At 46.4% G+C, this 26,304-nt stretch overlaps 1 protein-coding gene across 2 annotated transcripts in view; it reads left to right on the top strand.

Annotated features, from left to right (window-relative positions):
- The window catches only part of LOC112230661 (neuronal migration protein doublecortin), a 99,553-nt gene that overhangs the window by 54,211 nt on the left and 19,038 nt on the right, over positions 1–26,304 (top strand). For both annotated transcript variants that reach the window (XM_042311279.1, XM_042311280.1), the window contains exons 4-6: positions 16,474–16,576; positions 18,718–18,774; positions 25,707–25,784. In XM_042311279.1, coding sequence (XP_042167213.1) covers positions 16,474–16,576; positions 18,718–18,774; positions 25,707–25,784 — 238 coding nt within the window. The remainder of the gene's footprint in view (positions 1–16,473; positions 16,577–18,717; positions 18,775–25,706; positions 25,785–26,304) is intronic.

The raw sequence follows: 26,304 nt of genomic DNA, 5'->3' as shown, positions 1-26,304 counted from the left end.
TTTTTTTGTGAAGAATCAACAACAAGTGGGACACAATCATGAAGTGGAACGACATTTATTGGATATTTCAAACTTTAAAAAAAAAAAATTGGGCGTGCAAAATTATTCAGCCCCTTTACTTTCAGTGCAGCAAACTCTCTCCAGAAGTTCAGTGAGGATCTCTGAATGATCCAATGTTGACCTAAATGACTAATGATGATAAATACAATCCACCTGTGTGTAATCAAGTCTCCGTATAAATGCACCTGCACTGTGATAGTCTCAGAGGTCCGTTAAAAGCGCAAAGAGCATCATGAAGAACAAGGAACACACCAGGCAGGTCCGAGATACTGTTGTGAAGAAGTTTAAAGCCGGATTTGGATACAAAAGATTTCCCAAGCTTTAAACATCCCAAGGAGCACTGTGCAAGCGATAATATTGAAATGGAAGGAGTATCAGACCACTGCAAATCTACCAAGACCTGGCCGTCCCTCTAAACTTTCAGCTCATACAAGGAGAAGACTGATCAGAGAAGCAGCCAAGAGGCCCATGATCACTCTGGATGAACTGCAGAGATCTACAGCTGAGGTGGGAGACTCTGCCCATAGGACAACAATCAGTCGTATATTGCACAAATCTGGCCTTTTATGGAAGAGTGGCAAGAAGAAAGCCATTTCTTAAAGATATCCATAAAAAGTGTCGTTTAAAGTTTGCCACAAGCCACCTGGGAGACACAACAAACATGTGGAAGAAGGTGCTCTGGTCAGATGAAACCAAAATTGAACTTTTTGGCAACAATGCAAAACGTTATGTTTGGCGTAAAAGCAACACAGCTCATCACCCTGACCACACCATCCCCACTGTCAAACATGGTGGTGGCAGCATCATGGTTTGGGCCTGCTTTTCTTCAGCAGGGACAGGGAAGATGGTTAAAATTGATGGGAAGATGGATGGAGCCAAATACAGGACCATTCTGGAAGAAAACCTGATGCAAAAGACCTGAGACTGGGACGGAGATTTGTCTTCCAACAAGACAATGATCCAAAACATAAAGCAAAATCTACAATGGAATGGTTCAAAAATAAACATATCCAGGTGTTAGAATGGCCAAGTCAAAGTCCAGACCTGAATCCAATCGAGAATCTGTGGAAAGAACTGAAAACTGCTGTTCGCAAATGCGGCAAAAGGTCGCAAAGTTCAAGGGGGCCGAATACTTTCGCAAGCACTGTATATCTGTTTGTGTGTGTAATAATGACAAATACAACAATACTGAATGAACAATAAACACTTTTATTTTAACTTAATATATTTTATTTATGTATTATATTAAGTCTCAAATAAATAATGAAACATGTTCAATTTTGTTTAAATAATACAAAAAACAGGTTGGCGAAGAAAGTAAAAGTGCAATATGTGCCATGTAAAAAAGCTAACATTTAAGTTCCTTGCTCAGAACATTTTTGATTTTATTTAACCTTTATTTAACCAGGAAGGGCTCATTGTAATCTCAATCTCTTTTTCAAGAGCGCCCTGGCCAAGATAGGCAGCAGCAAGTAATTACAAAAAATTACAGGCAGACAACATGAAAAACTACAAGTAATCTAGTAAAAACCATTGAATTCACAAGAGTATAAAACAGCAAATTAAAAACATTGACAGGTCAGGGAATCAGCCTCAAAGTCCTTCATCGTTGATTTAAAAACACCAATCGGGACAAGATCATCCAGTTTAAAAGTATTTTGTAAGGTGTTCCAAGACGATGGCGCAGAGAATATAAAAGCCCTTTTACCAAATTCAGTTCGGACATTTGGAACAGTTAGCAGGATAAAGTCCAGCGAACGAAGAGAGTACCCACCACATTTCTGAACAATAGAATTGCACTAATAAAAAGGTAGTAAACCCAAAATGGCTTTGTAAATAAAAGTATACCAGTGACTGAGCCTACGACTGACTAGAGAAGGCCAGCCAACCCTGGTATACAAAGTGCAATGGTGCGTAACGGTTTTGCAGTTTAAAATAAATCTCAAAGTGCCATGGTAAAGAGTGTCAATTGATCTCAAACACTGAGCGGAAGTATTCATATATAAAATATCCCCATAGTCTAGTAAAGGCATAAATGTAGCTGATTACTAGCCTCCTTCTTACTTCAAAAGAAAAACCAGGCCTTATTCCTAAAATAAAATCCCAATTTCAGCTTCAATTTTTTTGTAAATTGTTGAACATGAGAGCATATGAAAGCTGGTGGTTCAATATGCCCAGTTCTTCAATATTCCCAGTTAAGAAGTTTTAGGTTGTAATTATTATAGGAATTATGACGCGTTGACTCTTTCTCTCTGTACCATTTGTATTGCCTTTTGACTATTGGATGTTCTTATAGGCACTTTAGTATTGCCAGCCTAATCTCAGGAGTTGATAGGATTGAAGTCATAAACAGCATTGTGCAAACGCAGTAAAGTGCTGTTTGAATGAATGCTTACGATTCTGGCAAATTAATTATGGTCTTCACACAGTTGGCAACGAGCCAGGCGGCCCAGACTGTTGCATATACCCTGACTCTGCTTGCACTGAACGAAGAGAAGTGACACAATTTCCCTAGTTAATATTGCCTGCTAAAATGAATTTATTTAAACTAAATATGCCGGTTTAAAATATATACTTCTATGTATTGATTTTAAGAAAAACATTGATGTTTATGGTTAGGTACATTTGTTCAACGATTGTGCTTTTTTTGCGAATGCGCTTTTGTTAAATCACCCATTTGGCAAAGTTGAAATGGGCTGTGATTCGATGATAAATTAACAGGCACCGCATTGATTATATGAAACACAGGACAAGCTAGTTAACTACACATGGTTGTTGATATTACTAGGTTAACTAGTCATTATGTGAAGATTGATTGTTTTTTAAAAGACAAGTTTAATGCTAGCTAGCAACTTACCTTGGCTCCTTGGTCCTTTTGACGCTGCACTCGCGTAACAGTTGGTCAGCCTGCCACGCAGTTTCCTCATCGGCCATAATCGGCATCCAAAAAGGCCAATTACCGATTGTTATGAAAACTTGAAATCGGCCCTAATTAATCTGCCATGCCGATTTCATCGGTCGATCTCTAAACTTTATTGCTCTATTTGTCTGTCTGCTGGATTCTCATCACTCTAATAATGACCTCTGACTCATCCAGAGTGACCCTGAACAAAAGGATGGGGGAGTGGGTGTGGGACACAGAAAGACAGACAAATATGAACCATAGTCATACTGTGGTCCAACTATGATCTCCCTCATAGGGCCCTGTGGCTTGCTTCACCCCCGCAGCCCCCCTCTCCTCCCGCTCTGCATTGATTTCATTAACGGTGCAGCTGGGGAGCCCGGCCAGCCTTGATGGGCTGTTGTCAACAAAGGGTCTGACACCTGGATCCCCCAGAGACCTCCAAAGACCCCCATTTACATCCCATCTCCATCAGCACCACCTAGGGATGTAGTGGGGGGCTGGGTTGGGGGTTAGAGTGACCCCATCATGCTCCCCATCTGAGAAATGATTGACTGGCGGAGAGGCATCCTTTAACCTCTTGAGTGTAGGGGGCAGTATTTTGATGTTTGGATGAAAAACATACCCAAATGAAACTGCCTATTTCTCAGGCCCAGAATCCAGAATATGCATAGAATTGATTAGGATATAAAACACTCTAAAGTTTCCAAAACTGTCAAAATATTGTCTGTGAGTATAACAGAACTGATATTGCAGGTGAAAACCTGAGGAAAATCCAACCCGGAAGTGCTGTTTTTCCTGAAACCTCTCTGTTCCATTGCATGCCTTCCCTCCATTTAAAGGGATATCAACCAGATTCCTTTCTCTATGGCTTCCGCATGGTGTGAATAGTCTTTAGACAAAGTTTCAGGCTTTTATTCCGAAAAATGAGCGAGAATGATTACATTGCATCAGTGGATGGCTGGGTGCCAGCAGAATTTTGCAATGTCTGCAGCTTGGAGCAGACATTTTCTCTCTCTGTCCTATTGAAAAATCTATGGTCCGGCTGAAATATTATCGATTATTTATTGTAAAACCAACCTGAGGGTTGATTATAAAAAAACGTTTGACATGTTTCTACGAACTTTACGGATACTATTTGGAATTTTCATTGTGCCCCGTCGTGACCGCTCAAGCCTGTGGATTTCTGAACAAAACGCGCCAACCAAATGGAGGTATTTTTGATATAAAAATCATCTTTATGGATCAAAAGGAACATTTATTGTGTAACTGGGAGTCTCGTTAGTGCAAACATCCGAAGATCATCAAAGGTAAGTGATTCATTTTATTGCTTTTCTGACTTTCGTGACCAATCTACTTTGCTGCTAGCTGTTTGTAATGTTTTGTCTGCTGAGAGAGATGTCCTAACATAAACGCTTGGATAGCTTTTGCTGTAAAACTTTTTTGAAATCTGACACATCAGGTGGATTAACAACAAGCTAAGCTGTGTTTTGCTATATTGCACTTGTGATTTCATGAAAATTAAATATTTTTAGTAATTTAATTTGAATTTGGCGCTCTGCAATTCAGCGGGATGGGTGTGCCAAGAAGTTGTTAAAGGTCACCAATATAGCTACATCCCTGTTAAATGTCACAGCAATTGTAAGATTAAAGGAAATAGAAAAGTTATTTATTTTTAAGCTTACAATATTGTGTTCAACAGACACTCCATTCATTCGATGAAAGAGTTCCGTTAATTAGAGGTCTACAACGACAAAGCAAGCAAGAGGGTTTGTGGTAGAAGTCGACCGATTTTATGATTTTTCAACGCCCATACCAATACCGACTATTGGAGGACCAGAAAAAACGATACCGATTTAATCGGCCGATTTAAAAAAAAAATATATATATATATATATATTTAAAAAAATGTATTTGTAATTATGACAATTACAACAATACTGAATGAACACTTATTTTAACTTAATATAATACATCAATAAAATCATTTGAGCTTCAAATAAATAATGAAACATGTTCAATTTGGTTTAAATAATGCATAAACAAAGTGTTGGAGAAGAAAGTAAAAGTGCAATATGTGCCATGTAAGAAAGCTAGCGTTTAAGTTCCTTGCTCAGAACATGAGAACACATGAAAGCTGGTGGTTCCTTTTTAACATGAGTCTTCAATATTCCCAGGTAAGAAGTTTTAGGTCGTATTTATGATAGGAATTTAGGACTATTTCTCTCTATACGATTTGTATTTCATATACCTTTGACTATTGGATGTTCTTATAGGCACTTTACTATTGCCAGTGTAACAGTATAGCTTCCGTCCCTCTCCTCGCTCCTACCTGGGCTCGAACCAGGAACACATCGACAACAGCCACCCTCGAAGCAGCGTTACCCATGCAGAGCAAGGGGAACAACTACTCCAAGTCTCAGAGCGAGTGACATTTGAAACGCTATTAGCGCGCACCCCGCTAACTAGCTAGCCATTTCACATCGGTTACACCAGCCTAATCTCGGGAGTTGATGGGCTCGAAGTCATAAACAGCGCAATGCTTGAAGCATTGCTAAGAGCTGCTGGCAGAACACACGAAAGTGCCATTTGAATTAATGCTTACGAGCCTGCTGGTGCCTACCATTGCTCAGTCAGACTGCTCTATCAAATCATAAACTTAATTATAACACAATAACACACAGAAATACGAGCCTTAGGTCATTAATATGGTCAAATCCGGAAACCATCTCGAAAACAAAACGTTTATTCTTTCAGTGAAATACGGAACCTTTCTGTATTTTATCTAACGGGTGGCATCCATCAGTCTAAATATTCCTGTTACATTGCACAACCTCAATGTTATGTCATAATTATGTAAAATTCTGGCAAATTAGTTCAACAAGCCATGCGGCTCAAACTGTTGCATATACCCTGACTCAGCGTGCAATGAACGCAAGAGAAGTGACACAATTTCACATGGTTAATATTGCCTGCTAACCTGGATTTCTTTTAGCTAAATATGCAGGTTTAAAAATATATACTTCTGTGTATTGATTTTAAGAAAGGCATTGATGTTCATGGTTAGGTACACATTGGAGCAACGATACGCACCGCATCGATTATATGCAACGCTAGATAAACTAGTAATATCATCAACCATGTGTAGTTAACTAGTGATTATGATTGATTGTTTTGTATAAGATAAGTTTAATGCTAACTAGCAACTTACCTTGGCTTCTTACTGCATTTGCGTAACAGGCAGGTTCCTTGTGGAGTGTAATGTAAGGCAGGTGGTTAGAGCGTTGGACTAGTTAACCGTAAGGTTGCAAGATTGAATCCCCGAGCTGACAAGGTAAAAATCTGTCGTTCTGCCCCTGAACGAGGCAGTTAACCCACCGTTTCTAGGCCGTCATTGAAAATAAGAATGTGTTTTTAACTGACTTGCCTAGTTCAATAAAGGTGTAAAAAAATATATATTTTCTATTTTCAAACCCCACTGAGCCTCTGTAATCCGAATATTAGCAATGCTAACAAGTACAAGTAAAATCCCATAGACAATGATAACGAAATGCTAACAAGCAAATTGCAAACATTTTACACAATCTTGAACCTAAACTATTTGAAGGACAGACATCCCAGCTCATGAAGTTATATAAAACAAAATGCTACTCACAGTTTGCTGCATGCACAAAACAAATATTAGACAGCAAGGCTCTTGATCCAGGAGGGGATTTTCTGCTGTTACCAAGCAAAGCTTGATTTTGGAAGAAGCTAACCACTTTGCTAGATAGCGAACTACCTACTAAATTAGCAAATCAAATGCACAACCTCTGACCGTTTAGCACATTTTAGACAGTTAACTTAATAGTTATAACATTTCTAGCTGGCAAACATTTAGTTCTAAAATACCATACACTAACTACAGTAGATCACCTGACACGTGCTGCACAACAGTGAGTGACTCACAAGGTTCCGGTCTCATGTTGTGTGTTTGTAAACAAACACCACAAGACTGGGAACTACCGGTAAGCTTCATAATGAAATATTATGTGACATGAAGAACAAGATTTTCTTTATCGCCTAAAGTATTGTAAAAGTTGACTGCAGGTCTTTACTTAAAAGTAGCTACAAATATTTAAATGTATAAAAAAAAAACTCAAAATAAATAGTTTAGATGCTATTGAAAAAGTATCCCATGGCTCTTTCTGAATAGCCTGGTATACGGTATGTACGGTACACCGCCCAAGCCTAGAAGGCTGAAGGAGATCTGCCTCATTAGATGTCATCTTAGATACATTCACCTGTCTCCTGTATACTGAACATTTCAGTTCCTCCTAATACAATTTCTTGATCTGGGAGGTTAGTCTTTTATCCCATGTCTTAGTCAGTCCTTTGCTATCCACACAATTTATAATCCTCAACCATCTACAATTTAAGCGGTATTAAACACAAGGTTTTACATAATTCTAGGAGCTTGCCCCATAGGTATTCAACTAATCTCAAACCTTGCACAATATTATAAGCAACATTTTAAAATTAACACACAGTCAGCATTTTAAAAACACTTGAGAGAAATAGAGAATGTTAATGAAGTATGAGACTGGCGCTCTTTATAGAGCACAAGTTTACTACTGAATTTCCCTGCTCTTTCTTTGTGTAGCTGCTACTGTAATGTTGTTACTGATCAGTGGCGTCCCGCCAATCAGGGAGTTAGAGGCGGCGCTCCACATGTGATTGTTAAAAATATATACAGTACCAGTCAAAAGTTTGGACACACCTACTCATTCAAGGGTTTGTCTTTATTTTGACTATTTTCTACATTGTAGAATAATAGTGAAGACATCAAAACTATGAAATAACATATATGGAGTCATGTAGTAACCAAAAAAGTGTTTAACATATTTTAGATTTTAGATTCTTCAAAGTAGCCAACCTTTCCCTTGATGACAGCATTGCATACTTTTGGCATTCCCTCAACCAGCTTCATGTGAAATGCTTTTCCAACAGTCTTGAAGGGGTTGATCACTTGTTGGCTGCTTTTCCTGCACTCTGCAGTCCAACTCCAAAACCATCTCAATTGGGTTGAGGTCGGTTGATTGTGGAGGCCAGGTCATCTGATGCAGCACTCCATCACTCTCCTTCTTGATCAAATAGCCCTTACACAGCCTGGAGTTGTGTTTTGGGTCATTGTCCTGTTGAAAAACAAATTACACGAAGCCCCGCCGTTCCACCACGACTGGTCTGCCGACGTAACTCCATCAGCTGTGCCCCCAACGGCCTTTGCCAGACGTCGGCGCAGGCGCTTCTACTAGCCCCGGCCTGCTAACTTTAAAGCCATGTCTACAGCTTGCTAGGTAGTAAGGACTACCCAGCGGCTTCTCTGTTTAACCTATTGTTGTTCACTGGACCCTATGATCACTTGGCTACATAGCTGATGCCTGCTGGACTGTTCATTAATCACGGTACTCCATTTTGTTTATTTTTGTTTCTGTCGGCCACAGCCTCGAACTCAGGCCCTGTGTGTAGTTAACTGACCCTCTCTGCCCATTCATTGCCATTTTACCCGTTGTTGTCTTAGCTAGCTCTCCCAATCAACACCTGTGATTGCTTTATGCCTCGCTTTGTCTCTCAAATGTCAATATGCATTGTATATTGTTGTTTAGGATAGTTATTGTTTTAGTTTACTGCGGAGCCCCTAGTCCCACTCAACATGCCTCAGATACCTCCTTTTTCCCACCTCCCACACATGTGGTGACCTCACGCAGCATAATTAGTACGTCCAGAGATGCAATCTCTCTTATCACAAAATGCCTGAGTTTACCTCCACTGTACCCGTACCCCACCATAACCCTGTCTGTACATTATGCCCTGAATCTATTCTACCATGCCCAGAAATCTGCTCCTTTTATTCTCTGTCCCCAACGCACTAGACGACCAGTTTTGATAGCCTTTAGCCGTACCCTCATCCTACTCCTCCTCTGTTCCTCGGGTGATGTGAAGGTTAACCCAGGCCGTGTGTGTCCCCAGGCACTCTCATTTGTTGACTTCTGTAACCAAAAAAGGCGTTGTTTCATGCATGTTAACATCAGAAGCCTCCTCCGTAAGTTTGTTTTTCTCACTGCTTCAGCACACTCTGCCAACCTTGATGTCCTTTCCGTGTCTGAATTTTGGCTTAGGAAGGCCACCATCCCACCATTCCATCCCCGACTACAACATTTTCCTTCAAGATAGAACTGCCAAAGGTGGTGGAGTTGCAATCTACTGCAGAGATAGCTTGGAAAGTTCTGTCATACTTTCCAGGTCTATGCCCAAACAATTCGAGCTTCTAATTTTAAAAATGAATCTCTCTAGAACTAAGTCTCTCACTGTTGCTGCCTGTTATAGACCCCCCTCAGCTCCCAGCTGTGCCCTAGACACTATATGTGAATTGATTGCCCCTCATCTATCTTCAGAGTTCATTCTGTTAGGTGACCTAAACTGGGATATGTTTAACACCTCGGCAGTCCGACAATCTCAGATTCCCTCAATCTCACACAAATTTCAAGAAACCCACCAGATACAACCCTAAATCTGTAAACATGGGCACCCTCATAGATATTATCCTGACCAACTTGCCCTCCAAATACACCTCTGCTGTTTTCAATCAGGATCTCAGCGATCAGTACCTCATTGCCTGCATCCGCTATGGGTCCGCGGTCAAACGACCACCCCACATCACTGTCATCCGCTCCCTGAAACACTTCTCTCTGGAGACAGCAGGAGCGGTAGAGTTACTCTGAATGATCGGCTATGAAAAGCCAACTGACATTTACTCCTGAGGTGCTGACCTGTTACACCCTCTACAACCACTGTGATTATTATTATTTGACCATGCTGGTCATTTATGAACATTTGAACATCTTGGCCATGTTCTGTTATAATCTCCACCCGGCACAGCCAGAAGTGGACTGGCCACCCCTCATAGCCTGGTTCCTCTCTAGGTTTCTTCCTAGGTTCTGGCCTTTCTAGAGAGTTTTCCTAGCCACCGTGCTTCTACACATGCATTGCTTGCTGTTTGGGGTTTTAGGCTGGGATCATGTACAGAACTTTGAGATATCAGCTGATGTAAGAAGGGCTTTATAAATAAGAGGAGGAGGGGAAGCGCTACTAAGGTACACAATTGTACATTTTGGTAGATAGAAGGTGCTCTTTGGTAAAAGGGGTAAATTGGTCATCAAAAAGAAAGGAGGACCAAAGCACTCTTCATATAATTAATTAAAATTCCTTTATTAGTATGGCATGTTGAATAGAAACACAGTTTTTTTTTTACGACGTATTTCAGCTACATGGCCTTCGTGGCCTTCGTCAGGGAGTACAAAAAAAAAGGAATACAAGGTCCTCTTTTAAACAGCTTATCAATTAGCCCTAATTGGAAGAGGGAGTGGTTACACAATTGATTGGACACACCTAGTAAGCAATACTATACACATTGAAATACTGTAGCTATGTTATCATAAAAATACAACTCCAAACTAGAAGTATCAGAACACTAAAAGGTAGTTCTAACCTTAAATATGACTGGGAGAAGTGTCAAGAATAAGAAAGCTAAATATTCCATAGTACACTAGAACACAGCAAAACATGAACAACAACAGTCTAACCATAGCTGAGGGCAATAGAGCAAAATGTCCACTAGATGACAGCAAATGGACCCATCACGACCCTACAGGAAGGGTGAGAAATCCATATCTTCATTTAAACCAGGGTATTTAGTTGCCTGTAGTTTGTAAATCCATATCTTCATTTAAACCAGGGTATTTCGTGGCCTGTAGTTTGTAAATCCAAAAACTTTCCCTTTGGTTTAACTGTTTAAGACTGTCCCCTTTTCTAATAGAGGCCGGAATATGATCAATACCCATAGCTTGTAGGGAGGCAGGGTTGCCATGGTGTAGGGACTTGTAGAGCCTTGCCATGGGGTAGTCTTCATTACCTACCTGTATGGCGTACTTGTGTTCCGCTAAGCGGTCTTGAAGGCGTCTCTTTGTCCTTCCAATGTAGAACACCATGCACTGTGGACATTCCAATCTATAGATGACATGAGTGGTTTTACAGTTAATGAAATGCTTGACGTAATACTCCATTTTGGAAGCTGTGTCAACAAAATACTTCTTCTGTGCAATATTACTGCAATGTTTGCCATGGTTACATTTAAAAGAGCCCTTGGGTTTTTTGAGAGTCACCCGGAAGATAACTGTGGACTAATTTGTCATTAAGGGTAGGACATCTAAAGCTTATGACTGGTGGCTCAGGAAAGACTTGGCGTAGTAGCATCACTTTGGATGATTCCCCAATTGTTTTTAATGATTATTTTAATGCTCTCTGCTTCAGTGCTGTATATTGTAACAAAATACACTCTCTCCGATGTATCACGAGGCACCCCCCTTCGCAACAAGTTCTCTCTGTCAGCCCTTATACCGGCATCTTTCAGGACCTGAACGCTGTAGCCCCGATTCAAGAAGCGATTCTCCAATTCAGCAGTAATTTCCTCACAATCTTAAATAAGCATGCACCTTTCAAAAAATGTAGAACTAAGAACAGATATAGCCCTTGGTTCACCCCAGACCTGACTGCCCTCGACCAGCATAAAAACATCCTGTGGCGGACTGCGATAGAATCGAATAGATTCCGCGATAAGCAACTGTTCAGGGAAGTCAGCTAGCAAAGGCTAGCTTTTTCAAACAGAAATTTGCAGGCTGTAGCTCTAACTCCAAAATGTTTTGGGACACTGTAAAGTCCATGGAGAACAAGAGCACCTCCTCCCAGCTTCCCACTGCACTGAGGCTAGGTAACACTGTCACCACCGATAAATCCACGATAATCGAGAATTTCAACAAGCATTTTTCTACGGCTGGCCATGCTTTCCTCTTGGCTACCCCAACCCCGGCCAACAGCTCCGCACCCCACACAACTACATGTCCAAGCCTCCCCAGCTTCTCCTTCACCCAAATCCAGATAGCAGATGTTCTGAAAGAGCTGCAAATCTGGACCCCTACAAATCAGCTGGGCTAGAAAAACTGGACCCTCTCTTTCTAAAATTATCCTCCGCCATTGTTGCAACCCCTATTACCAGTCTGTTCAATCTCTCTTTCGTATCGTCCGAGATCCCTAAAGATTGGAAAGCTTCCGCAGTCATCCCCCTCTTCAAAGGGGGAGACACTCTAGACCCAAACTGTTATAGACCTATATCCATCCTGCCATGCCTTTCTAAAGTCTTCGAAAGCCAAGTTAGTAAACATATGACTGACCATTTTGAATCCCACCGTACCTTCTCCACTGTGCAATCCGGTTTCCAAGCTGGTCACGTGTGCACCTCAGACACTTTCAAGATACTAAACGATAACATAACCGCCATTGATAAAAGATTGAAGCCGGCTGCACAGTAAATTGACCTGGACAAGGCTTTCGACTCTGTCAATCACTGTATTCTTATCGACAGACTCAACAGCCTTGGTTTCTCAAATGACTGCCTCCCCTGATTCACCAACTACTCCTCAGACAGATTTCAGTGTGTCAAATCGGAGGGCCTGTTGTCCGGACCTCTGGCAATCTCTATGGGGGTACAACAGGGTTCAATTCTCGGGCCGACTCTTTTCTCTGTATATATCAACGATGTCGCTCTTGCTGCGGGTGATTCCCTGATCCACCTCTACACAGACGACACCATTCTGTATACATCTGGCCCTTTGGACACTGTGTTAACAAACCTCCAAACGAGCTTCAATGCCATACTACACTCCTTCCGTGTCCTCCAACTGCTCTTAAACGCTAGTTAAACTAAATGCTTGCTTTTCAACCGTTCGCTGCCCACACTCGCCCGCCCGACTAGCATCACTACTCTGGACGGTTCTGATTATGTGGACAACTACAAATACCTAGGTGTCTGGCTAGACTGTAAACTCATATTAAATACCTCCAATCCAAAATTAAATCTAGAATCGGCTTTCTATTTCGCAACAAAGACTCATTCACTCACGCCGCCTAACATACCCTAGTAAAACTGACTATCCTACCGATCCTCGACTTTGGTGATGTCATTTACAAAATAGCCTTCAACACTCTACTCAGCAAACTGGATTCAGTCCATCCCAGTGCCATCACCAAAGCCCCTTATACCACCCACCGCTGTGACCTGTATGCTCTAGTTGGCTGGCCCTCGCTACATATTTGTCGCCAGACCCACTGGCTCCAGGTAATCTATACGTCTTTGCTAGGTAAAGGTCCGCCTTGTCTCAGCTCACTGGTCACGATAACAACACCCACCCATAGCACACATTCCAGCAGGTATATCTCACTGGTCATCCCCAAAGCCAACACCTCCTTTGGCCACCTTTCCTTCCAGTTCTCTGCTGCCAATGACTGGAACGAATTGCAAAAATCGCTGAAGCTGGAGACTTATATTTCCCTCACTAACTTTAAACATCAGCTATCCGAGCAGCTAACTGATCGCTGCAGCTGTACATAGCCCATCTGTAAATAGCCCATCCAATCTACCTACCCCATCTTGTTTTTATTTTATTTACTTTTCTGCTCTTTTGTACACCAGTATTTCTACTTGCACATCATCATCTGCACATTTATCACTCCAGTGTTATTTGCTAAATTGTAATTACTTGCTACTATGGCCTATTTATTGCCTTACCACCTCACGCCATTTGCACACACTGTCACGACCGTCGTAAGAAGTGGACCAAAGCGCAGCGTGGTGTGAATGCATTATTTTAATGGATGACGAAAACACGAAGTAAACTGAACAAAACAATAAATGAACAACGACCGTGAAGCTATATACAAAATGTGCTGACACAAGCAACTAACAGACAATCACCCACAACCCACCTTGACAAAACAGGCTACCTAAATATGGTTCCCAATCAGAGACAACGACTAACACCTGCATCGCTGCAGAATGCTGTGGTAGCCATGCTGGTTAAATTGTGCCTTGAATTCTAAATAAATCACAGACAGTGTCACCAGTAAAGCACCCCCACACCATCACACCTCCTCCTCCATTCTTCATGGTGGGAACCACACATGCGGAGATCATCCATTCACCTATTCTGCATCTCAAAGACAGAGGTTGGAACCAAAATTCTCAAATTTGGAATCATCAGACCAAAGGACAGATTTCCGGTCTAATGTCCATTGCTCGTGTTTCGTAGACCAAGCAAGTCTCTTCTTATTATAGTCCTTTAGTAGTGGTATTTTGGGTGATTTCTTTAGATTTTCCCATGATGTCAAGCAAAGAGGCACTGAGTTTGAAGGTAGGCCTTGAAATACATACACAGGTAACACCTCCAATTGACTCAAATTATGTCAATTAGCCTATCAGAAGCTTCTAAAGCCATAACATCATCTTCTGGAATTTTCCAAGCTGTTTAAAGGCACAGTCAAGTTAGTGTATGTAAACTTCTGACCCACTGGAATTATGATACAGTGAATTATAAGTGAAATAATCTGTCTGTAAACAATTGTTGGAAAAATGACTTGTGTCATGCACAAAGTAGATGTCCTAACCGACTTGCCAAAACTATAGTTTGTTAACAAGAAATCTGTGGAGTGGTTGAAAAACGAGTTTTAATGACTCCAACCTAAGTGTATGTAAACTTCCGACTTCAACTGTAGATACTTTTGTACCTGTGTCCTCCAGCATCTTCAGAAGGTCCTTTGCTGTTTTTCTGGGATTGATTTGCACTTTTCACACCAAAGTACGTTCATCTCTAGGAGACAGAAAGCGTCTCCTTACTGAGCAGTATAACGTCTGCGTGGTCCCATGGTGTTTATACTTGCGTACTATTGTTTGTACAGATGAACGTGGTATCTTTAGGCATTTGGAAATTGCTCCCAAGGGTGAACCAGACTTTTGGAGGTCTACAATTTCTTTTCTGAGGTCTTGACTGATTTCTTTTGATTTTCCATGATGTCAAGCAAAGAGGCACTGAGTTTGAAGGTAGGCTTTGAAATATATCCGCAGGTAGCACCTCCAATTGACTCAAATTATGTCAATTAGCCTATCAGAAGCTTCTAAAGCCCTGACATAATTTTCTGGAATTTTCCAAGCTGTTTAATTAAAGGCACAGTCAACTTAGTGTATGTAAACTTCTGACCCACTGGAATTGTGATCCAGTGTGTTATAAGTGAAATAATCTGTCTGTAAATATATATATATATCATTCATTCATGGATTATGTTTTAAATGCTCATGAAAGTGTGGTAAATGTGTAAATTGTTCCTAAAATCTATTGTTCAAAACAAGCTGTTCAGTTACTTACTTCTCTGCCCCTCTGTGACTCTGACAGCAGCTCCGCTGGCACATAGGCTGTGGCTACATTGCTTGGATTGTTTTTACAGCTATTTGCTATGAGGGGGAACTGCCCCAATGAAATCGCAGGATTTCATAGCATAAAATTTAACAGCACAAAGTTAATGGACTGTCCTGGGGCGCTCAAATGTGCGCTCAGTCAGAACTTCTGGGTCTGTTCTAGTCTCCTTCCCATTGAGTCTCTCGCACTATACTTGTTACTTCCGCATGTGAAACTTTATCTGCTCTATTAGGTACAATTAACGTGTTTATTAGCATGTAAATAAATAATCATAACAGTCATGGGAGCCTGGGACCTGATCAACCGTACATCTACATCCAATATCAGTCGAAGGACAGAGGGATACACTATCTAGAACCTTCTCATCGCAGATCTGGTAGGACAAAAAACCATGACTGTGGCTGTTCTACTGTGGTTGACAGGGTGACATGTTGTGTGGACTAAATCATCATAAAACAGGGTGTATCACAAAGCATTATCAAATGAATTACCCAGCTACAGTAATTTTGAGAAACATTTAGAAATGGTTTGGTTGATTTTTTTTGCGGGGTCAAATTAGCCAGTTATATGCTGTACCTTTTTGATAAGCAGCTAGCTAGCTAGTTAGCTACCATGCCAATTTCCAACAAATATCCCAGCTAGCACATAACATTCTGAGAACAATATGCTTCTTAGATCTTGGTGAGAGCTTTGTTGTCCATTGGTTATTTTGCATAGAACCTTCGCACATCATATGGGAATAGTGCAGAATAGTTGCTTGTCTTTGGAACATTCTCAGCAGATTTAAGGAACTTGACATTTCATTTGGTTTTTGACATGCAACATTGAAATGGGTGTATTTATGCTGTTGTTCAAATGCATTGATTGCTTTATACAGTAGCTATATATTCTCAAAGAAACTACCAGTAGTTTGAAAACTTGGCATCATATTTCTCTCATGCTACTTTGTTGACACTCCAAGCACCCCTGCACCCCGCGCCCCGGGTATTCAGCCAATCTGCTCCCGCCACTGTTAGTAGCATGATGTGACCTGGGAGAAAATGAGGAGTCAAGGAGGTAGTAGTGCTGAGATGTTACATTGGTCAATGTCTAAGATGGATTTATTTTACATCTGATATGTGTTGTTGCAGGCCTGCGTTCTCAAATGGTATTGTCTCTCTGCTCCTCCAGGTCACCTGTCTTCAGGATTTCTTTGGTGATGATGATGTCTTCATTGCCTGTGGCCCTGAGAAGTTCCGCTATGCCCAGGATGACTTCTCTCTGGATGAGAATGGTGAGAGCAGCCACACCAGTAGTCACTAACTACACCACTGTAGCACCAGTAGTCACTAACTACACCACTGTAGCACCAGTAGTCACTAACTACACCACTGTAGCACCAGTAGTCACTAACTACACCACTGTAGCACCAGTAGTCACTAACTACACCACTGTAGCACCAGTAGTCACTAACTACACCACTGTAGCACCAGTAGTCACTAACTACACCACTGTAGCACCAGTAGTCACTAACTACACCACTGTAGCACCAGTAGTCACTAACTACACCACTGTAGCACCAGTAGTCACTAACTACACCACTCACTAACTACACCACTGTAGTAGCACCAGTAGTCACTAACTACACCACTGTAGCACCAGTAGTCACTAACTACACCACTGCACCAGTAGCACCTAGTAGCACCAGTAGTCACTAACTACACCACTGTAGCACCAGTAGTCACTAACTACACCACTGTAGCACCAGTAGTCACTAACTACACCACTGTAGCACCAGTAGTCACTAACTACACCACTGTAGCACCAGTAGTCACTAACTACACCACTGTAGCACCAGTAGTCACTAACTACACCACTGTAGCACCAGTAGTCACTAACTACACCACTGTAGCACCAGTAGTCACTAACTACACCACTGTAGCACCAGTAGTCACTAACTGCACCACTGTAGCACCAGTAGTCACTAACTGCACCACTGTAGCACCAGTAGTCACTAACTGCACCACTGTAGCACCAGTAGTCACTAACTATACCACTAGTCACTAACTACACCACTGTAACACGGCTAGTCACTAACTACACCACTGTAACACGGCTAGTCCCCACTGGTCCCTACACCACTGGTCCCTGGGACCAGAACCTGTTTCCCTCATACACTGCAAAAGTCTGTGGTCAAATGTTACTGTTACTGTTCTATCTACAATATTGTCAATTTTCTATGATGTGACATGTATTATATTTGTACTGTATACATTGCAACATAGGAAGTGTTGTAACCTTTTGTGAAATTCTCTAATCTGTCAATGTGATTGTGGTATTTTAGTCACTGTATATTTCTTTCTCTCTCACACACACACACACACACACACACACACACACACACACACACACACACACACACACACACACACACACACACAGTGCAGATAGGAACTTGCAGCTCTGATTTAGAAAGGAAATAATCTCTCTGAAATATATAGTTAAATAAAATATCAGCACCCCAGAACCCCCAGAAAATCCAGATTTAGGCTGGAGGCCGGACTCAGTTTTGTCAACATACAGCTCAGTCTACATGTAGATTATGGTAGCTAGCTGTTCAATGGAGTGACTGGCAAATACATCACATAGCCTTCTTCTTTTGTCTCCTTTTGGAGTTTTTTCTTTATAGGTCTTTCAAATCAGTATTGCACTAGAGCTCATTATTTAGATGGTGTTTATGTAAATTAGGTTTTAGACATGTAAATAGAGTGGTAAGTAGTCTCTAGGGCACCTCAAATGCCAAACAGGATCAGGTACCGCCAGGGCCATAATGGGAAGGACTTAAGAATGGCCATTCTATGTGTTCCTCCCATCACATTTTAAAAGACAGGCCTACATGTAGGACAGGCATTTCCAGGCTACACTAGAACAGATGCCTCTTACATACCAGAATAAATATAGTGTGTGCCACTGTGTATTCATGTGTGTGTGTAGTGAATGTAAATGTAAAGTATTGGTCTGCTGTGTTGTGTGCAGTAAGCAGCAGGGAAAGATAAGTCTGGGTGGAGGAACAGCCATTCATCTTGTTGGTGACAGGTTGAGATCATTGGTGCTGATACTGACTCTGGGTGGAGGAGAGAAGTAGAGCTACACTACCCAGCCTGGCCACTTCCTACAGGTGTTTTAAAGGTTATTTTCACATAATGGCTACACAGGCCACTGCAAATTCAGCTCCCTCTCCCAAACCCTGTCACACCTCTCTATAGCAGAGAGCTCAGTAACAAGGGAAAATCATATACATGATTACGGTACACTATCAGTGTAGGATTGATATGTTTTAGGCAGGGTCTATTTCCTAACCCCCTGCCTGTCCTCTGGGTCCTTGACTGAAGGAGTTGGCCCGTGTGCTTTAATGTTGTGGTTCCTTTCTTTCAGCGCTCTACCCCTCTGGAACCAAACCCAAATCAGCCCAGGGGGCCTTTAATAACCAAGGTCAGTGGGGTCATGCCGACATCACACTGACATCATATTATGTCTGCTGGAGACCACTGAGTTGGCCTGGGTGGGGCCAGGAGCGAGGAACGGAGTGGCCCTGTCTTTCACACACTGCACTGGTCCAAACTGATACAGCACAGTCAGAGATAATCCAATCCTATCACCATACACAGACATATTTGGTATAGATTTGGATCCTGTTGCTTAATCGGATTTACACATAAAAATGTATCCAGTTTCGATGGCCATTGCAGGAGACAGAGGAGTGTATGTAGCTCAGTATTTAATAAGCATCACTACAAGCAGAATTGGATCACCTTCAATTGGCCCTGCAAATGTGGACTGAACTCAAAGCCCTTTAATTAACCCTTTAAAAGTCTAAATACATAAGGCTATTTCAGATAAGTCAACTCTGTCATTTTAAGAACACTTCTGTCATCTTTGGGTCATACAATTTCCTCTCCCTGGGGGTGTAGCAGAGCATTTCATAGACTAAACCACTCTTCCAGACAGGGGCGGGGTGAGCGTGGTGTAGAGGGGAAGTGAGTGTCTAATATGTTCTTTAGGTGTGAAGGATTTTTGAATACCCGGTGGCATTTCACACGAGCACTGGCACACTGACATCTGGCTGTGTGACTCCTGGTGCATGAAGGTTAGGAGAGAGAAGACAAACAGACACTGTGTGATCAGCTCTCTGCCGGCAGGAAAGACAGACAGGGAGGAGGGTGGAGGGATGGACACGAGAGGAGGGTGGAGGGATGGACACGAGAGGAGGGTGGAGGGATGGACACGAGAGGAGGGTGGAGGGATGGACACGAGAGGAGGGTGGAGGGATGGACACGAGAGGAGGGTGGAGGGATGGACACGAGAGGAGGGTGGAGGGATGGACACGAGAGGAGGGTGGAGGGATGGACACGAGAGGAGGGTGGAGGGATGGACACGAGAGGAGGGTGGAGGGATGGACACGAGAGGAGGGTGGAGGGATGGACACGAGAGGAGGGTGGAGGGATGGACACGAGAGGAGGGTGGAGGGATGGACACGAGAGGAGGGTGGAGGGATGGACACGAGAGGAGGGTGGAGGGATGGACACGAGAGGAGGGTGGAGGGATGGACACGAGAGGAGGGTGGAGGGATGGACACGAGAGGAGGGTGGAGGGATGGACACGAGGGAGGACACGGGTGGAGGGATGGACACGAGATGGAGGGTGGAGGGATGGACACGAGAGGAGGGTGGAGGGATGGACACGAGAGGAGGGTGGAGGGATGGACACGAGAGGAGGGTGGAGGGATGGACACGAGAGGAGGGTGGAGGGATGGACACGAGAGGAGGGTGGAGGGATGGACACGAGAGGAGGGTGGAGGGATGGACACGAGAGGAGGGTGGAGGGATGGACACGAGAGGAGGGTGGAGGGTGGAGGGATGGACACGAGAGGAGGGTGGAGGGATGGACACGAGAGAGGAGGGTGGAGGGATGGACACGAGAGGAGGGTGGAGGGATGGACACGAGAGGAGGGTGGAGGGATGGACACGAGAGGAGGGTGCAGGGATGGACACGAGAGGAGGGTGGAGGGATGGACACGAGAGGAGGGTGGAGGGATGGACACGAGAGGAGGGTGGAGGGATGGACACGAGAGGAGGGTGGAGGGATGGACACGAGAGGAGGGTGGAGGGATGGACACGAGAGGAGGGTGGAGGGATGGACACGAGGGAGGAGGGTGGAGGGATGGACACGAGAGGAGGGTGGAGGGATGGACACGAGAGGAGGGTGGAGGGATGGACACGAGAGGAGGGTGGAGGGATGGACACGAGAGGAGGGTGGAGGGATGGACACGAGAGGAGGGTGGAGGGATGGACACGAGAGGAGGGTGGAGGGATGGACACGAGAGGAGGGTGGAGGGATGGACACGAGAGGAGGGTGGAGGGATGGACACGAGAGGAGGGTGGAGGGATGGACACGAGAGGAGGGTGGAGAGGATGGACACGCTAGAGGAGGGTGGAGGGATGGACACGAGAGGAGGGTGGAGGGATGGACACTAGAGGAGGGTGGAGGGATGAGACACGAGGAGGAGGGTGGAGGGATGGACACGAGAGGAGGGGTGGGGAGGGATGGACACGAGAGGAGGGTGGAGGGATGGGCACGAGAGGAGGGTGGAGGGATGGACAGAGGAGGAGGGTGGAGGGATGGACACGAGAGGAGGGTGGAGGGATGGACACTATCGGAGGGATGGGTGCTGGAGGAGGGGTGGGCGCTAGAGGAGGGATGGGCGCTAGAGGATGGGCTGAGGAGGGATGGGCGCTAGAGGAGGGATGGGCGCTAGAGGAGGGGTGGGAGCAAGAGGAGGGATGGGAGCAAGAGGAGGGATGGGCGCTAGAGGAGGGATGGGAGCAAGAGGAGGGATGGGAGCTAGAGGAGGGATGGGCGCTAGAGGAGGGATGGGCGCTAGAGGAGGGATGGGAGCAAGAGGAGGGGTGGGCGCTGGAGGAGGGGTGGGCGCTGGAGGAGGGGTGGGTGCTGGAGGAGGGGTGGGCGCAAGAGGAGGAGGGATGGGCGCTAGAGGAGGGAGGAGGGATGGGCGCTAGAGGAGGGGTGGGCGCAAGAGGAGGGATGGGCGCTAGAGGAGGGATGGGCGCTAGAGGAGGGATGGGCGCAAGAGGAGGGATGGGCGCTAGAGGAGGGATGGGAGCAAGAGGAGGGATGGGCGCTAGAGGAGGGATGGGAGCAAGAGGTAGGAGGGATGGGCGCTAGAGGAGGGATGGGAGCAAGAGGAGGGGTGGGAGCAAGAGGAGGGGGATGGGCGCTAGAGGAGGGATGGGGGCGCTGGAGGAGGGGTGGGCGCTGGAGGAGGGGTGGGCGCTGGAGGAGGGGGATGGGCGCTGGAGGAGGGGGATGGGCGCTGGAGGAGGGGGATGGGCGCTGGAGGAGGGGGGATGGGAGCTAGGAGGAGGGAGGAGGGGTGGGAGCAAGAGGAGGGATGGGCGCTAGAGGAGGGAGGAGGGATGGGCGCTAGAGGAGGGATGGGCGCTGGAGGAGGGATGGGCGCTAGAGGAGGGATGGGGATGGGAGCTGGGAGGAGGGATGGGCGCTGGGAGGAGGGGATGGGCGCTGGAGGAGGGATGGGCGCTGGAGGAGGGATGGGCGCTGGAGGAGGGATGGGCGCTGGAGGAGGGGGATGGGCGCTGGAGGAGGGATGGGCGCTGGAGGAGGGGTGGGCGCTGGAGGAGGGGTGGGGGAGCTGGAGGAGGAGGTGGGCGCTGGAGGAGGGGTGGGCGCTGGAGGAGGGGATGGGCGCTGGAGGAGGGATGGGCGCTAGAGGAGGGGTGGGCGCTAGAGGAGGGAGGAGGGATGGGAGCTAGAGGAGGGAGGAGGGATGGGAGCTAGAGGAGGGAGGAGGGATGGGAGCTAGAGGAGGGAGGATGGGATGGGAGCTAGAGGAGGGAGGAGGGATGGGATGCTAGAGGAGGGAGGAGAGGGATGGGAGCTAGAGGAGGGAGGAGGGATGGGAGCTAGAGGAGGTATGAGGGATGGGAGCTAGAGGAGGGAGGAGGGATGGGAGCTAGAGGAGGTATGAGGGATGGGTGCTAGAGGAGGGAGGAGGGATGGGCGCTAGTGGAGGGAGGAGGGATGGGAGCTAGAGGAGGTATGAGGGATGGGAGCTAGAGGAGGGAGGAGGGATGGGAGCTAGAGGAGGTATGAGGGATGGGAGCTAGAGGAGGGAGGAGGGATGGGAGCTAGAGGAGGTATGAGTGATGGGAGCTAGAGGAGGGAGGAGGGATGGGAGCTAGAGGAGGTATGAGGGATGGGTGCTAGAGGAGGGAGGAGGGATGGGCGCTAGTGGAGGGAGGAGGGATGGGAGCTAGAGGAGGTATGAGGGATGGGAGCTAGAGGAGGGAGGAGGGATGGGAGCTAGAGGAGGGAGGAGGGATGGGAGCTAGAGGAGGGAGGAGGGATGGGAGCTAGAGGAGGTATGAGAGGATGATGGGTGCTAGAGGAGGGAGGAGGGATGGGAGCTAGAGGAGGTATGAGGGATGGGAGCTAGAGGAGGGAGGAGGGATGGGAGCTAGTGGAGGTAGGAGGGATGGGCGCTAGAGGAGGGAGGAGGGATGGGAGCTAGAGGAGGTATGAGGGATGGGAGCTAGAGGAGGGAGGAGGGATGGGAGCTAGAGGAGGTATGAGGGATGGGAGCTAGAGGAGGGGAGGAGGGATGGGAGCTAGAGGAGGTATGAGGGATGGGTGCTAGAGGAGGGAGGAGGGATGGGAGCTAGAGGAGGTATGAGGGATGGGAGCTAGAGGAGGCTAGATGAGGGATGGGAGCTAGAGGAGGGAGGAGGGATGGGAGCTAGAGGAGGGAGGAGGGATGGGAGCTAGAGGAGGGAGGAGGGATGGGAGCTAGAGGAGGTATGAGGGATGGGCGCTAGAGGAGGTAGGAGGGATGGGCGCTAGTGGAGAGAGGAGGGATGGGTGCTAGAGGAGGTAGGAGGGATGGGCGCTAGTGGAGGGAGGAGGGATGGGCGCTAGAGGAGGGAGGAGGGATGGGCGCTAGTGGAGAGAGGAGGGATGGGCGCTAGAGGAGAGAGGAGGGATGGGCGCTAGTGGAGAGAGGAGGATGGGCGCTAGAGGAGAGAGGAGGGATGGGCGCTAGTGGAGGGAGGAGGGATGGGCGCTAGAGGGAGGTAGGAGGGATGGGCGCTAGTGGAGGGATGGGCGCTAGAGGAGAGAGGAGGGATGGGCGCTAGTGGAGAGAGGAGAGATGGGCGCTGTAGGAGGGATGGGCGCTAGTGGAGAGAGGAGGGATGGGCGCTAGTGGAGGGAGGAGGGATGGGCGCTAGAGGAGGTAGGAGGGATGGGCGCTAGTGGAGAGAGGAGGGATGGGCGCTAGTGGAGGGAGGAGGAGAGATGGGCGCTAGTGGAGGGAGGAGGGATGGGCGCTAGTGGAGGGAGGAGGGATGGGCGCTAGTGGAGGGAGGAGGGATGGGCGCTAGTGGAGGGAGGAGGGATGGGCGCTAGTGGAGGGAGGAGGGATGGGTGCTAGTGGAGGGAGGAGGGATGGGCGCTAGTGGAGGGAGGAGGGATGGGCGCTAGTGGAGGGAGGAGGGATGGGCGCTAGTGGAGGGAGGGAGGGATGGGCGCTAGAGGAGGTAGGAGGGATGGGTGCTATTGGAGGGAGGAGGGATGGGTGCTAAAGGAGGGATGGGTGCTAGAGGAGGTAGGAGGGATGGGTGCTAGAGGAGGTAGGAGGGATGGGTGCTAGAGGAGGTAGGAGGGATGGGAGCTAGTGGAGGTAGGAGGGATGGGTGCTAGAGGAGGTAGGAGGGATGGGTGCTAGAGGAGGTAGGAGGGATGGGTGCTAGAGGAGGTAGGAGGGATGGGTGCTAGAGGAGGTAGGAGGGATGGGTGCTAGAGGAGGTAGGAGGGATGGGTGCTAGAGGAGGGAGGAGGGATGGGTGCTAGAGGAGGGAGGAGGGATGGGCGCTAGTGGAGGTAGGAGGGATGGGCGCTAGAGGAGGTAGGAGGGATGGGCGCTAGAGGAGGTAGGAGGGATGGGTGCTAGAGGAGGGAGGAGGGATGGGCGCTAGTGGAGGGAGGAGGGATGGGCGCTAGTGGAGGGAGGAGGGATGGGAGCTAGAGGAGGTAGGAGGGATGGGTGCTAGAGGAGAGAGGAGGGATGGGCGCTAGTGGAGAGAGGAGGGATGGGCGCTAGTGGAGAGAGGAGGGATGGGCGCTAGAGGAGAGAGGAGGGATGGGCGCTAGTGGAGAGAGGAGGGATGGGCGCTAGTGGAGAGAGGAGGGATGGGCGCTAGAGGAGAGAGGAGGGATGGGCGCTAGAGGAGGAGGAGGGATGGGCGCTAGTGGAGAGAGGAGGGATGGGCGCTAGTGGAGAGAGGAGGGATGGGCGCTAGTGGAGAGAGGAGGGATGGGCGCTAGTGGAGAGAGGAGGGATGGGCGCTAGTGGAGAGAGGAGGGATGGGTGCTAGAGGAGGTAGGAGGGATGGGTGCTAGAGGAGGGATGGGCGTTAGAGGAGGGAGGAGGGATGGGCGCTAGTGGAGAGAGGAGGGATGGGCGCTAGTGGAGGGAGGAGGGATGGGTGCTAGAGGAGGTAGGAGGGATGGGCGCTAGAGGAGTGAAGATTTTTAGAGAGGAGAGTAGGGTGGAGGAATAGAAAGGCACTCTAGTACTGAGAGGAAGGCAGAGGAGGAGTGGAGAGGTGAGCAGAGGGAGGAAAGGAGGATGTCTAGCAGTCTTTGTGGCTGTCGGCTTCATGCTGCACTCTTCACACTTATTAATGCAATGACCCAAAATAAACTGCATGACACACACAACTACTGTACAGACAGTAAACCTCACCGCTCTGAATACTGTCTACAGACAGTAAACCTCACCGCTCTGCATACACAATATATAATTGCTGTACACACAGAGACCACATAGACTGAAGCTCACTATGAAGCTAGTCTTTGTACAACAGAGACCACCAAACTACCCACCTTGCTGAAAACATTTCAGCAACAATGGACTTCATTAAAGACACATCTGTATGCCATTTGGTAATCAATTAACATTTTACAGTGTCCATGTCAATCTGTTCGTATGAACGTCTATTTCTTTGTCAATGCTGCCTTTCACATGAAAGATGCTACTGTGATTACGGTTTGTCTGATGCTCACACACTGTCTGTCTGTCTGTCTGTCTGTCTGTCTGGTGTGTCTGTCTGTCTGGTGTGTGTGTGTGTGTCTGTCTGTCTGTCTGGTGTGTCTGTCTGGTGTGTCTGTGTCTGTCCATCTGGTGTGTCTGTCTGTGTTTCTGTCTGGTGTTTCTGTCTGTCTGGTGTGTCTGTCTGTCTGTCTGTCTGGTGTGTCTGTCTGTCTGTCTGTCTGGTCTGTCTGTCTGTCTGTCTGTCTGGTGTGTGCGTCTGCGTTTCTCTTCACAGAAGGGTGCAGGATGATGAAGAAGAAAGGTTCTAAGAGTCCAGGTCCGATCCGGCGCAGCAAGTCTCCTGCTGAATCGAGTGAGCTCATTGTTGTCTCATCTCCTATGTGACTCCATGTTGGCCCACATAGACTTTAAAACAGATACTGCTACTCACCTTTACTATGAGTATCCATCCACCCACCCTGATTCTAAACGCAGCTAGATTTAAACCAACTGACATGGATGCATGTGGTTATTATTGTTTTTACGTGTCATTATCATAATGTGAATTTCTGTTCTATTGATTTTGTTTCATTCATTTTTTTAATGTTGAATTATATGTCTGTAATTTGCATGTTGTTGTCCAGGATTTGATTGCACAGTCAGGGTGTTTAAACCCTGGTGCCTGTTGTCTGTTCTGTCTGCAATGTCTGTCTATACTGTGAGTGAGACAGTGAGGCAGACTATGTTTACTGGTGGGCACTGCCCTCTAACCTCAACACAACACTTTCTGCATGCTGGGTTGCCCAATAACCCCACTAATAAATCAAAATGGGGACACAAATAAATCCAGCCTTTGTTTGATCAGGATAATGTGAGCAGATTATGAATTACAA

Source organism: Oncorhynchus tshawytscha, linkage group LG33, assembly GCF_018296145.1.
Source record: "Oncorhynchus tshawytscha isolate Ot180627B linkage group LG33, Otsh_v2.0, whole genome shotgun sequence".
Lineage (NCBI taxonomy): Eukaryota > Metazoa > Chordata > Actinopteri > Salmoniformes > Salmonidae > Oncorhynchus > Oncorhynchus tshawytscha.
The sequence above is the reverse complement of the archived record's forward strand: the minus strand, read 5'-3'. Positions and strand labels throughout refer to the sequence as shown.